Below are 13,243 nucleotides of genomic sequence, written 5' to 3' on the forward strand. Positions count from 1 at the left end.
GCGAGAGCGGCCCCGCCCCTGGACGCTGGGTGGGGCCGGCGCAGCCCAGGGCTCCCCGCCCCCTCCCCGGACACGCCCACCAAGTGTCTCGGCGGCGCGAGCCGCAACAGGCAGCCGCGGGCGAGCGCGAGGACCGCGCGCCGCGAGGCTCCGCGCGTGCGTGCAGCCTCTTGCTCGCGCGCTCCGGCGGGCGGGCTGAGCCGACGAGTGGAGCCCCCGCCGCCGCCGCCGCCGCAGGAGAACCCTGGGCGCCCTCTCGGCGTCGCCTTGATCTCGGAAACCCCTGCCCCCCTCCACCTCCAGCCGGGCCATGGCGGAACGCGGAGCGGCGGGCGGTGGTCCCGGAGGCGCCGGGGGAGGCAGCGGCCAGCGGGGCTCTGGGGTCGCCCAGTCCCCGCCGCAGCCGCCGCCGCAGCAGCAGCCGCCGCCGCAGCAGCCGACGCCCCCCAAGCTGGTCCAGGCCACCTCGTCGTCCTCGTCCACCTCAGCGGCGGCCGCCTCCTCCTCGTCCTCGTCCACCTCCACCTCCATGGCCGTCGCGGTGGCCTCGGGCTCCGCGCCTCCCGGCGGCCCGGGGCCAGGCCGCACCCCCGCCCCCGTGCAGATGAACCTGTATGCCACCTGGGAGGTGGACCGGAGCTCGTCCAGCTGCGTGCCCAGGTGAGCGGCCGGCGGGGGAACGGGTCCTCGGGGGCCGCCCAGCCGGGTCTCTCACAGGCCCCCGCCTTCCCATTCCTCTCGGTCCCATCGCCCAGGGGAGCGCCCCGACCCTAGATTCCCCTCGGCTGCTTCGCTGCCCGGCCTGGCTCCTGCCCGGCCTCCTGGGACTCCTCCTGAGGGGACCCCGCCCTCTCGTGGCATCCCCACCTCTGTCTGGGCCCGGGACCACCCTCTTCTCCTCCATAAGCGGTCCCTTCTGAGCTCTTAGCCCTGGGCCTTCTCTCGTTGTTCTGACCGAATCTGGCCTTCCCGACAGTCAGTTTCCCCGTGGAAGTCACAGACTCTTCCCTGCCCCGCCAGTGCCTGTGGGCTGTACATATGTTACAAGATGTGGTATAGATCTCTTTAGATATTATTATTTCCCAATATACTCAGTATGTGCCAAATTCGGTAGTCACCTTCTGCCAGGTAAAGCCCATATAGTAACCCTTGGGGCTTCTAGTTTGTCTTCAAGGCACATGATCATTTGTTTTTCAAATTTCACGCATTCTGTCCTGGCCTCTGTGGTCTTGTAAAAGTCCTACTTAGTGTGTCTTCAGATGTATTTTTTATCCCCTCCCTACCCCCGAGTAACTGGTCACAAACTCTCCTAGCCCTGCAGGGCACATAAAATAACTGCCTTGATCCTAAATTCAGTCCGTTCCTCTGTTGGAACCATCCAGGGACTTTCCTTGCATTGGTAAAATGTGCCCGAGTTTGGGATATTTTCTGTTTCTGTATTGGCAAGGCAGTCTCCTTCCAACTCTTTGGGGACAGTGTGCAATGTTTTACAGTTTACCCCTTGAGTAGATACTGTGAAGCTGGTTCCGCCTAGGAAACCCAGAAAAGAACCTGGTGATGGTCTTTTTTGTCACCTCTAAACTAAGTTACTTCCCTTGTCTTGGAGTCTGGGGCTCCCTTTTTACTCTTTTAGCCCTGCCTTGGGCAAATGGATGTGTAAGTGGGGGTTAAGGAGCTTTGTCTGGTCCCATTTTCAGTTCTTAATTTTTTTGCCCACTCCCCTTTTATTTGAATCATTTCATGCATACAAATGTATATATGTCCTAGAGAGGATATTAAAATTTTTAAAATGACAAGAAGTACATCTCTGTACTTGACTCAGCTTAAGAAAGGGCATTACCAATTATGTTGAAGTCCTCAGGGTGCCTCTTCCTGACCACATCCCCTTCCCCTAACAAAGGTAAACATTCTGAATTGTATGTTTATCATTCCCTATCTTTTAAAATTGATTTTACTGCATATGTGCATCTTTAATCAATGTTTTTTAGTTTTGAATGTTTTTGGAAGTTTACATAAATGTTATCATACTGTATGTGTTCTGTGGCCTATTTTAGTGTTTTTTTTCTTTAACTCAGCATCAAGTTTGTGAGACTCATCAATGTTATGTGGTAGCTCTAGTTAAAATATCTTCACTGATGGGTAGAATTTCATTGTACGAATGTATCATAATTCTCCGTTCGATGAACATTTGGGTTGTTTCCTGTTTGTTAACACCAACTGTAATGCTGTGCATTTTTTTGTCCAGAACTCCTGGTGCTCCTTGCTAAAGTTTCTTTAGGATGTCTTTACATGTAAGGGTGGAATTGCTGTTCGAAGGCTGTCCATCTGGAACTTTTTTAGATAATGCCAGATTGTTTTCCATCAGCCACCCCCCACTTAGTGTCCTTTGTGTTTGAACATTCACTCCACTGATTGATACTTTCTTTTTTCTCTGTCCTTTCTTTAGGGTAATCAGAGCGACATTAGTTTAGTTTGGTTTCGCCAGCACCCTAACACAACACCAAACTCAAGCGGGAATTTAGTACCTGGTGGTGTTCCTCTCCTGGTCCTGAGCAGGCCTCGCCTTTTCTTTCTGTATGGGCCCACCTATAGCTGAACTGTTCTGATCGACTTCTGTCAGACACAAAGGCACTGTGTCCCTTCCTACGTGGGGCCAGTGTGAGTAGTCCATGCTTGCCTGTTCTTCCTTCACATCTATCCCTATGTTTGACTGGTGACATTTGGACAGCTGCCTTCTCTTGCTTGTTAGCTTGAAAAGGCGTGAGCCCACTGGCAGGAAGCTGCTGTGCAACAGAGTTGGGTAAAGAAAATCACTGATTGAGCCAAGCATCCTGATCAAATCAGTAGTTACTATGTTAACTTGTGAGAGGCTTAGGCTGGCCTGTCGTTTTCATCTGTAGGGAGCATGCGGTCACGTCATGTCTACTAGCCAGTCCTTGGGCTTGTCAGCTGTCCTACTCCAACTTTGTTTTTCAGCCATCACCCTTGTGCCTCCCAGCTCCTTGTGTAACACTTGTGCTCCGTGGAGCATGCTGTTTTAGCTGCAGGATGGAAAATAACACCCTGTGGAGAGAAAATGGCCTGCTATTGGCCCTTCTGATTATTAGAGTCATCCAGTTAATTTGAGGTCTCCTGGGAATACTCGTTGGCATTGTTTAGAATAGATGGGCAGTGTGCACTCTGTAGACAGCACTCTGAACGTCACCCAGGATTAGCATTCTTGTCTTGTGTAACTGAAGTGAGACACAGACGTCTGAGGTATACGCACCTAAGGAATGTAATCATGATCTAAGGTTAGACATGTATAAAATGTCGTGGGATTCAGTCTGGGGAAACAGTCATCCTCGAAGTAGTGCAGAAAAGAGAGCTGAAAAGTGGAGTGTTAGGAAGGTCATGTTCCTTGCTTTTGGGAAAAAACATCTTTTTCCTTTGTTAGATGTTTCAGTAACCTTGTTGTTTCTCAGGTATGTACTCTGCTCTTACTTAACAGCTACTAAGTTCTCTCAGAATCCACAGTATTTTTTTTTAACGTTTTATGAAGAGCATACCCATGGTTGGCTCTAAAATAATTAAATTGCTCTATTCATTGCTGTTTTTTCCCATCATTTTCTTAAAAATAAAAAGATCAATACATGTCCATGATTAGAAATTCAAGCAGTACAGACAGATGGAAATTGTAAAGGAAAGCTCCTGTCCTACGTCTGTTCTCACTCCCCAGAGGTAATCACTGTGAAATACAGTCGGCTTCTGAGATTCTGTTACCGGCAGGTAGGTCTGTTATGGTTCCTTTGTAAAATTCACAGCATTAGAAGCTGGCACTATTTTCCCTCCGTACCAGGTAGTGTGTCCTCGTCTGCAGTCCAGGGCCAGGACAGTAGCCCCATCACAGGCACCAGGTGGCAAGATGCTTGATGTTAAAGGAAGAGCTTCAGAGTCTCAGCAATCCCTTCTCTTTGGTATTTTATAATGACGTTTCCCTTGGTGTCTTTTTCTCTTTTTGAGTTGCTTAAGTAGGAGAGACAGAAAAATTATTAAATTTCATAAGTGTACAGAATTTCCTCAGTGGTGTAAAACTGACTCTAAGGAGACAAAATATGCTCTGCTGTATCCCTCACAGACTGTATCACATTTGAGTACAAATGAGCACAAAGCGCATTTGCATGTGTGTACTGTGCGAGTTCTTAGGGAAGGAGTTCAGTGGTTATCAGTCACATCTCTCCTTAGACCACATTAAAAAAAAAAAGGAGGTGGCCATAGCCAAGTTGGTATGACTGGCTCACCATAGAAGTGTTCCTTTCTTGAAGGCACTTGGGGCCAGTTGCCCTCAAACCCTGAAAGCCCTAGACAAGCCAGGATATATTGCTCTGTGTTCTTCCTATGAACCAGGAACCAGGGCAAACTCTCCCACACCTTAGCCGTTTCATCCATTGATTGGGAATAGTTTTACTTACTATGCATTCCAAGGTGTGGGTGAAATCAATATTAAAGTAGGACCTGTAGATCCACAGGAGAAAGTTACTTCTTAAATGATAGATAGGAAGTCAATGTAATTGATCAAATAAAGGAGACCTGGTGAAATGTCTATTATTTCCCCAGCGTTCAAAGTCTTAACAGCATATTTGTACCTTAGAAGATTTGAATTTCACATTGTGAGTGTTGTAACAGAATATCCTCTCTATCGGGGTAATATTATCCACTGTCTCTGTGGAAGCTCAGATTCCTTAAGTCAGAAAGAGAATGACTTTCACAGAGCCCGTTTTACATGTATTGATTTACAGATCTTTTGGACACATTAGTGGTTATGTGATTTCTTTTCAAACTAGATTTCCAGTTTTTTAGCCAATAAGCTGCCACTGTTATTTATTCCTGTTGGGGCTGTCTCTGTGTGCGTGAGGGAGGCGCGAGTCAGAGAGTGTTTGGGCTGTGTCTTTTCACTACTTCACCCCAGGAGGCTTGTCCTGTTTGGGCCTGGACGAGAAGGCTCAGCTGGTCCTCTGAAATTTGGAGTTGGCTGGGCTTGGATCTGTGACGTCACATTCTGGGAGGACTCTGGGAATCCAGGGAAGCTGGGAGAATGATTGCAAGAGTTGATCTTTTTCCAGTGTGAGTTTGGAGTGGTATTAAGGGCTCTGGAGAAAAGACAGAGTTTGAAGTTGGTCTTAAAATGTCTTTCAGAATGCATTGGGCTGGAATTGAGCAAGGTGGTTTGGTTCTAGATTGGAAAGCTCTGGCGGAATCCTCCCTTGCCTTGGCCTAGTTAGAGGAATAACCAGCATAGCTTCTGAGGGTTTTAGAGAACCAAGGTGTGTGCCTTGGCACCAGCTCTAGAGTGTCCCCTCTCCCTGCCACTCACGGGGCAGTCGTCGGGTTAGAAAGCCCGCTGGGCCTGCGTTCCCTTTTACCTTATTACAGCTGTAGTCACAGCTCAGGGAGCCACTTAGCAGACCTGTACCTGGCCTCCACCTCAGGTGGCGCAGTAGAGAAGGCCAGTAAGTGATGACATACCATCACTTAGCTTATATGACTTCTAGAAAACAATTACTTAAAACATTCCATTTGATATTCAATTATGTCTTAAGATCATAAGGTATTTTATCCTTAAAGCTGAGCTGTCTAATACAGTAGAGCCACTAGCCACATGTGGCTATTTAAATTAAAATTAATTAGAAGTGAATAAAATATAAAATTCTCTTCCTCAGTTGCACCGGCCACATTTCATGTCACACCGGTCACTTGTGGCTGGTGGCTTCCATACTGGACAGGGCAGATCTAGAACATTTTGAGGACCACAGAAAAGTCTATTAGATAACACTGTTTTAGAGAGGAAATTGCCTAAGTATGGCATTTCTAGTATTAATATTTATGGTTTCTCTTTATTTGTACTTTTGTCCTCTTCTGGATTATTTAAAAATGTCCCTTTCCTTTGCTATTCCAAGGGCCCATTAGTTTTCTTTTTTTAGTTTTTGCCCTTTCAACGTTGCTACCTTCTAGTCTGCTCGCTTCCTCCTGCAGGGAATTTGCTTCCTGGTGCCTCCCTGCCATTTGCTTCTCACAATTTTACATCTCAGTCAATATCTACTGAGAAAAACTGTCTGGAGGCATTAACTCCAGAATGGTTTTTAGATGGTCAGATTAAGTGTGATACTAATTTTTGTCCTTGTATTTTTTCGGTGATTTCCAAACTGTCTATAATAAAGATGTATTACAGAAAAGACTAGTAAGTGTTGTTTTAAAAATAGGTATTTGAAGATACATATGACTCTACCTAGTTGTATACATACCTCAAAGAAGTGAATCTTACAAATTTTGTATCACGATAAAGCTATAAAAAAAAAGTACGTGTTGGAGAGGTGAAGACACGGGGAAGTGAAGTTTCTCTCCACTCCATACCTTCCTTTCCTGGTTCTAGAGTTGCTTGTTCGTCTTCATTGATATCAACAGCTGTGACTGGCAAATGCTCTAGACCACTGCTCTCCTCACGGTGTGTGAATGGCGAGGTGACACTGATGATGGCACATTATTTGTTTATGTGATGTTCATGTAAATTCTTTCAGACTGTAAAGATTTATTTTTTTAGGGGAGGAGGTAATTAGATTGATTGGTTGGTTGGTTGATTTAATGGACGTGATGGGGATTGAACCCAGGGACTCGCGCATGCTAGGCAGACACTCTACCACTGAGCTCTACCCTCCCCCTGTAAGGTTTTTAAGATACATTAAAGATCAGAATATCTCAGTTTAGTTCTGGCTTCACCTATTTTTCTGGCCCTGAGAACTATTCTTCGTCTTTTCTCTTTGGGAGTGATGATCCTCGACGCATGGCTCCGGAATAGACCTGTGTTTCATTCGTGCATTCAGCACCATCAGTGCTTTCAGTTCTGCCAGCAAAGACACTTGGTAATAGCCAGAGATTATTTTGGCAAAAAGTTTTTTTGGAACTGTGATGTGCATCTTAGAAATTACACTGTGAGTGGTTCACCCTGTATGCTTTTTTAATGATCTGATCCAGATAGAGGTGGAAATGAAAGGAGTGATGTTTTAAAACTTGGTTCCTATTACAGTACCTGCTTCTCTCTTTGTAGACTGCGTCACTCCTCCAAGTGGCAGTCTGCCTCTCAAAACCATATTCTGAGCAAGAGTTCCTCCAGGTAACATTTTGGATGTAGTGAGTGGAATATTAGTTGTCCCTGGTTATTGTGCTTAGATATAGGAAGGTGATTTTTCTTTATAGTTGTTCTCCAAAACAGTGTGTGTCTCTGTGTGTGTGTGTGTCTGTCTGTCTGTCTGTCTTTGAGCTTCCTTTTGTTCCTCTTTCTCTAAGTGAGACAGAGATTCTTTGTAGTAGTTTTTTTTTTTTAATAGTTCAGAAAAACACAAAAGGCCTAGGACATCAGTTGTCATTTATTTGATCCCTCTTCACTGACCTTTTCCTGTCTCTTGTTTAAAAACACCAAATGGCTTCAGGGGTTAGATGGTAGCTTTTTCCTCCCAGGTCTCTGTTTCTCGGTGCCTTAACAATGCACCACACTCTGTTGTTTGTAATTCTGTCCATCCTCTGCGACTCTGGTCTCCTCTTAGTATGTGATCGCTAGTAGCCGTTCAGAGTGATGTTTAAAAAGTGAAAACCAGATTATGTCACTCCTCTCTTCATAACCTTCCCAATTCATTCATTTAGCAGATGCTTATAGACCAGCTGGTATGTGCCACAAACAAAATCCTTCATCTCATAAAATGTATGTTCTGCTGGGTGAAGATAAGAGATATTGTCAAATAGCTTTTCATCATACTTAGAGTAAATGCCTTTTTATGACTTAGGGGATACTTCACGGTGTGGTCCTTCCTGTGGATTCCGCCTCCTCTTACCACCCTCCTCATGCTCACCTGGCCCTGGGTAAGCTGGGCCCAGGCATGGTCACCTGCCTTCGGGCTCTGACACTTGCTGTTCCCTCTACCTGGGATGCTCTGTCCCCGGATCATCGAGTGGCTGGCTCCCAGGGATCCTTTAGGTCTCAGTGGACCTGTTAACCTTGAAAAGCTGCCCTCGCCTGCCCATTCCACCCTGGGAGTTTATAAATCTTCTTCACAACCAGTTATCATCATCTGGAATAATCCTGTTCATTTCCATAGTTATTTTATAGACACTCAATGAATAACATTGGGCAAATGAGCAGTGCCTATTTATTTGTAATTTTTATTGAATGAAAATCTGTTATATACAATTCTTTCATTCAACAAATATTTATTGAGTATTTATATGTCCCAAGTACTGCTCCAGGTGCTGGGGAACTAGCAGTAAAGAGGTTGACAGAGTCTATTCTCTCCTAGAGTGAACATTCTGGTGGAGGGAGACAGGTGATAAACACATAGTGAGCTCTGTAATGAATGACCAGGTAGCGAGTAGTGCCATGATGCAAAGTTCCTCATGGGGACTTGAGAGTGTTGGATAGTGTAGTTGGAGAAGGCCCCTGCCGAGGCGCTGTTGGAGTTGATGCCTGGGTGGAGTGAACCTGATGACGGAACGTTGCTGCCCCCCCGTTAATCATCAATTTCTCAGGAAGGGAAGTTGAGGCCCAGTGTGGTGAAGGCATTTTTGCAGGTGTACCCAGTCTAGAGGTAGGTGGAGCTGGGATTTGTCTCATGACTCATGAGCTATTTCTCTGTTTAAACTTGATGTCCCTGAGCTCTGTTAGGTTCTCATAGTTAATGCTTTATACTTTGTAATGTTGGAAGTACAGAATACTGATCTGTTACCAAATTACAGACAGTGAGAGCATAGTGGCTGTAGGTATCAGTTCTGGAGCCAGGTAGCCAGGATTTTCTTTTTTTAATGGAAGTACTGGGGATTGAACCCAGGACCTCTTGTATGCTAAGCACACTCTCTACCACTGAGCTGTAATTCCCTCACAGGATTTTCACCCTGACTCTGTTGTTTACTGTTTGAGTGATTTAGGCAAATTACTTAACCTCTGTAATGCTTCATTTTTCTCATCTGTAAAATGGGCATAATAATTGCCCCTACCATTAATTTATTATGAGGATTAAATGAGAGTAATACAATTTAAATGCTTATGTGGCATGTGGAAAACACTTGAAAAATATTAGCTGTGGTGGAGAGTATAGCTCAGCGGTTGAGTGTATGCCTAGCATGCACAAGGTCCTGGGTTCAATCCCTAGTGCCTCCATTAAATAAACAAACAAACAAACCTAATTATCCCTCCCAAACAAACAAAAATATTAGCTGTTATGTATTATCCTTGCTGTCTTTATTACCAGTCCAGCTTCTCTGTCTCTCCCTGACACGCATCCAAAAACTACTTTCTTTCTAGAATCAGGGCAACCTTGTTTATATTCTGATTTCCTCAGTGGGGCCATTACAAGGTCTTGGGTTCACTTTAGACATAGATCCTGCCAAATCCCAAGCTTAATAGACTAGAAAGTCAAAGCAAACTGTTCTGGTTCTCCGAAGCAGTGGCTGGGTCGGGATCCTGTTTCTACATCCTGCCAGCTAATATGAACGGAAGAGATGGGTTCAGGCCCCGCCTGCAAACCGCAGCTTTGTTTTGAGCCAACTTGACTTGACAGCTTCCCTATTCTACCTGCTGACTTCTTTAGCTCTGCTTTGGCAGCCAGAAGGGCAACTAAACCGGTTTACAGCTCGCCGTTTATCACCAGTAAAAAGCTGAACAACTCCTAGGAAAATGAGGATCTAAATGGAGTTGATCTTTTTCCCTGTTCTCCTTAAGCTTCCCTTTTTTATAGAAAAACTGTACTCTGCTTTTACAGGGGAAACCTGATAATATATTTAAGGCCTATCTTGAAACATTTGTATACATGTTAATTTCCTCCTTTAAGCACCAAGCACCAGGTCTTTATTTTCCCATTTTGGTTGGAAATCTGCCAGTATATTTACATGTTTCTGGGTCTTCCTTGAGAATATATAAAACACAGATTAACTTATTGTCCAGTGTGGACCGTCATGATGAATGGGACCCTCATAGCGACCAACAGGGCTGGAAATGAGGAGTGTAGACTGGTACATGGTGTGTAAGTATTTTAAAACCCTTGTATTTGCTTTTTTCATTTTGTTTTTGTCGTTGTTTCTCCCTATTGCTATCAGTGTGTCTTCTGTCTGCTTTGTTGCTTCTAATATACCAGGAGCTGAAGAACCAGATCATCATATGTGTTAAGAATGAATACGCTCTGAATATGAGGCTGAGAGTGATAAACAGTATAATCTCAGAGCATGAGATTCACAGCTGGGGTGTTTTAGAGGCGGGAAAGAAACGTTTTGCTCACCTATTGGTCCAGGTTGTGCCCTAGAGAGGTAGGACTGCTGGTGAGCTTAGGGTACGGGTTTAATCATCTAAAGACTTAGGGAGTCTAAAACCCTGTTGAAGATACATACAGTTAGTTAGAGATACAAGCCACATTTTGCATTTGGGTGGGACTATTATGAATTAGGAGGTAAAGCCCTGTGTCTAGTGCTTAGCTAAATTTGTTTTGACTACCTCTAGGCAAGTCACTTTTCTCCTGATTTTTTTAAAAAGTAGGGATACCTTTTTTTACCTTGTTGATATGTTATGAAGAAAAACAAAATATTTGTGAAATGTTTGAGCTGCTGTGTTCCTAGAAATCATTACCTTAATATCTTTGGGTAATGTCAGTGAAACTATGACTATGATGGTATAATATTTGTAGACCTGATTTTCATTAGTTATCATTTACATTGTCTTTACAAGTAGGTTTTTGTTTGGCACTTTCAGCTCATATCCAATAGAATGTGCCAGTGTAATGTACCTTAAGTCTATTGTTTAATAAAATTGTTTCCTCAAAATTAAAATATATGGAAAGTTGTCTGCAGCTTTCTGTCATCTCTGTCGTACACCATTTTTGCTGTGGAAGAAGATGAATAAGCAACTCTGGAAACCAGGGTCCTCTGGGAACATAAAACTCTTGTGGCTATTAATGGATTTAATTGTATTTCCTCTCTGCCACCAAGATGTGCAATAAACTGTTTATGTCCTTATCTTTAGTGGGGAGAATTGTTCATTAACTGTGTGTAATGTGATTATCGCTTGTTTTTATTACTGGTAGATAATCCCTTCTATCTTTCCTTTTTTTAAAAGAACTTATAGGAGGGAACAGCTATGATGTTATTAAACATTGCCTGTTAATCTTTTTGGTTGGCTTTTTTCTCCATGGAGAAAAAGGAAAATACCATCTCCTTGAGGAAACAAAACCTTGGGTTGGAAATGGGACATGATCTAAACCAAGATTTGGCATAAGATTAGTTTGCTGTGCTTTGGACTTAGGCCAGTGATGTGTTTACTTATGTTCCAGGAGGGCCTGGTTCTCAGGCAGCTTCACTGATAAATGCATGCTGTGTCTCCGTGTGGTGAGGTGTCGTCTGATTGGAGTCCATTTAAGAGAACGCTTTATAGGAAAATGATTGTTTGGGAAGATGGCTCTGTTTGGGTTTTGTTTTGTTTTGCTTTGTTTTGTTTGATGTTCATTCAGGTATTTCCTCCTATTCTTATAATGTATCTGGAGGAAAAAAGTCAGCAAGTTGCTAAAAATCTCTTTAAAACCATGTGCCAAAAATGCTTTGGCTCTAGAATCTGGTTTCTGTCTTGGCTTTACCTCACCTTGTGGGTTTTGATAAGTCTCTGCGACTCTTCCTCTCCCCAATAGTAACTTCATTTAGTTGTCAGATACTCGTCAGGCATATGTCTTATGCCTAGTCACCATTTTAGACACTGAGGAGAGAGCACTTGATAAAACAGACAAAATCCAGCTCTCCTGGAGGCCTTCTGGGGCAGAGTGGGCAGCAATAAGCAAGTGAGTGAGCAAATGATAAGGTATGTCAGATGCGGAAGTTAAAGTGGGAAAGCAGGATGAATGAGGCAGAAGGTGTGATAGTTTTAAATAAGGTGGTTTAGAAGACCCTAGAGAAGATGAGCGACCGTGTGGAGCCAGTAGAGGGAACAGTAAGAGGGAATGTCCAGAAGGCCAGGGGACTGGAGCCAGGCGAATGGGGTGGAGAGTAATGGGTGAGAAAGTCAGAGAAATGAAGGCGGACCAGATCTTGTAGGTCATTGTAGAACTCTGGCTTTGACCTTGAGTGAGATGGGAAGCCATTGGGGGTTTCGAGCCACAGAAGAGGCGTGATAATAACTTCCATGTTAAAATAACCACTGGCCCCTGTGTATGGAATAGCCTGCAAAGAAGGGCAAGAGTGAAAGGGGTTCCAGGTAGGAGTATTACGGTGATATACTGGGAGCTGATGTTGGCTTGGACCAGGAAGGTGGAGGTAGAGATGAGAAGTCATCAGATTCTGGGTATAGTATTTTCAAACCTAAAGGATTAGCTTGTGGATTACATTTGGGATATGACAGGAGAAAAGATTCAAGGTTGACTTCAACATTTCATATAACTTCCTTGTGTTAATTTTCTGTTTTTTACCAAAAAATTAATAATGATTATCATCGTTGTATCTTTTTTTTTCATGTTTTGCACATGGTTTTTATTTGTTGAATAAATGAGTATTTGTCAATATGTACATAAGCACGGAGAGCGGGCACTAGATTTAGAGCAAGAATATCTGGGGTCTAGTACACAGAGCCACTTACCAGCTCTGAGGGCTTAGGCCAAGAACTTAACCTGAGCTCAGCTTCCTCAACTGTAAAACTAGGCTGTAAGGACCTGTGCAGCCTCACCACACAGCTTTATTGCAAGGTCCAAATGAAAAGTGCTAAGAATACAACTTAAGAGCAATGAAAGTGTAAATAGAACAAGTAAGAGCAATTGAATTTCAAGTTGAAGAGTACTTAGTCACACCCTCAGGTTATTCCCATGTCGTCTCTTTGTCTTAAGTGACATTATATGAGAATGAGATCTGTGCAACAACTCTTCAGAGCTCTTGAGGAAGTTTGTTTCTACTTCTGCTGTTTGTAATTAATTGGGAATAAATTTCCTTGGGAATTTACTGGGTGACGGAATAACCCATAGGTTGGCAACTGATTGTGTTAAAAATCTAGATTAAATTTTTTTTATGCTGCAGGCCATGGTGAAGCTGTTGGAGCAGTGGAGTCTCAACATCCCTAATGATTCTGCTGTCATACTTGCTTGGTCTGGTGTTGCCTCTGTGATCCTTACCTATCTGATGGTTTTTGGTGGGGGAGGTCTGTTGCCGAGGCTGCTAACAACTGTAGCACATGTCCTTTGTCACTGTCCCAGCAAAATGG

General features: G+C 44.0%; 1 protein-coding gene across 1 annotated transcript in view; it reads left to right on the forward strand.

Annotated features, from left to right (window-relative positions):
- Positions 1-84: 84 nt before the first annotated feature.
- The window catches only part of PACS1 (phosphofurin acidic cluster sorting protein 1), a 131,233-nt gene continuing 118,074 nt past the window's right edge, over positions 85-13,243 (forward strand). Inside the window, exon 1 of the mRNA XM_072970339.1 lies at positions 85-660. Coding sequence (XP_072826440.1) covers positions 311-660 — 350 coding nt within the window. The 5' untranslated portion in view covers positions 85-310. The remainder of the gene's footprint in view (positions 661-13,243) is intronic.

Source organism: Vicugna pacos, chromosome 10 (assembly GCF_048564905.1).
Source record: "Vicugna pacos chromosome 10, VicPac4, whole genome shotgun sequence".
NCBI classification, from domain to species: Eukaryota; Metazoa; Chordata; class Mammalia; order Artiodactyla; family Camelidae; genus Vicugna; species Vicugna pacos.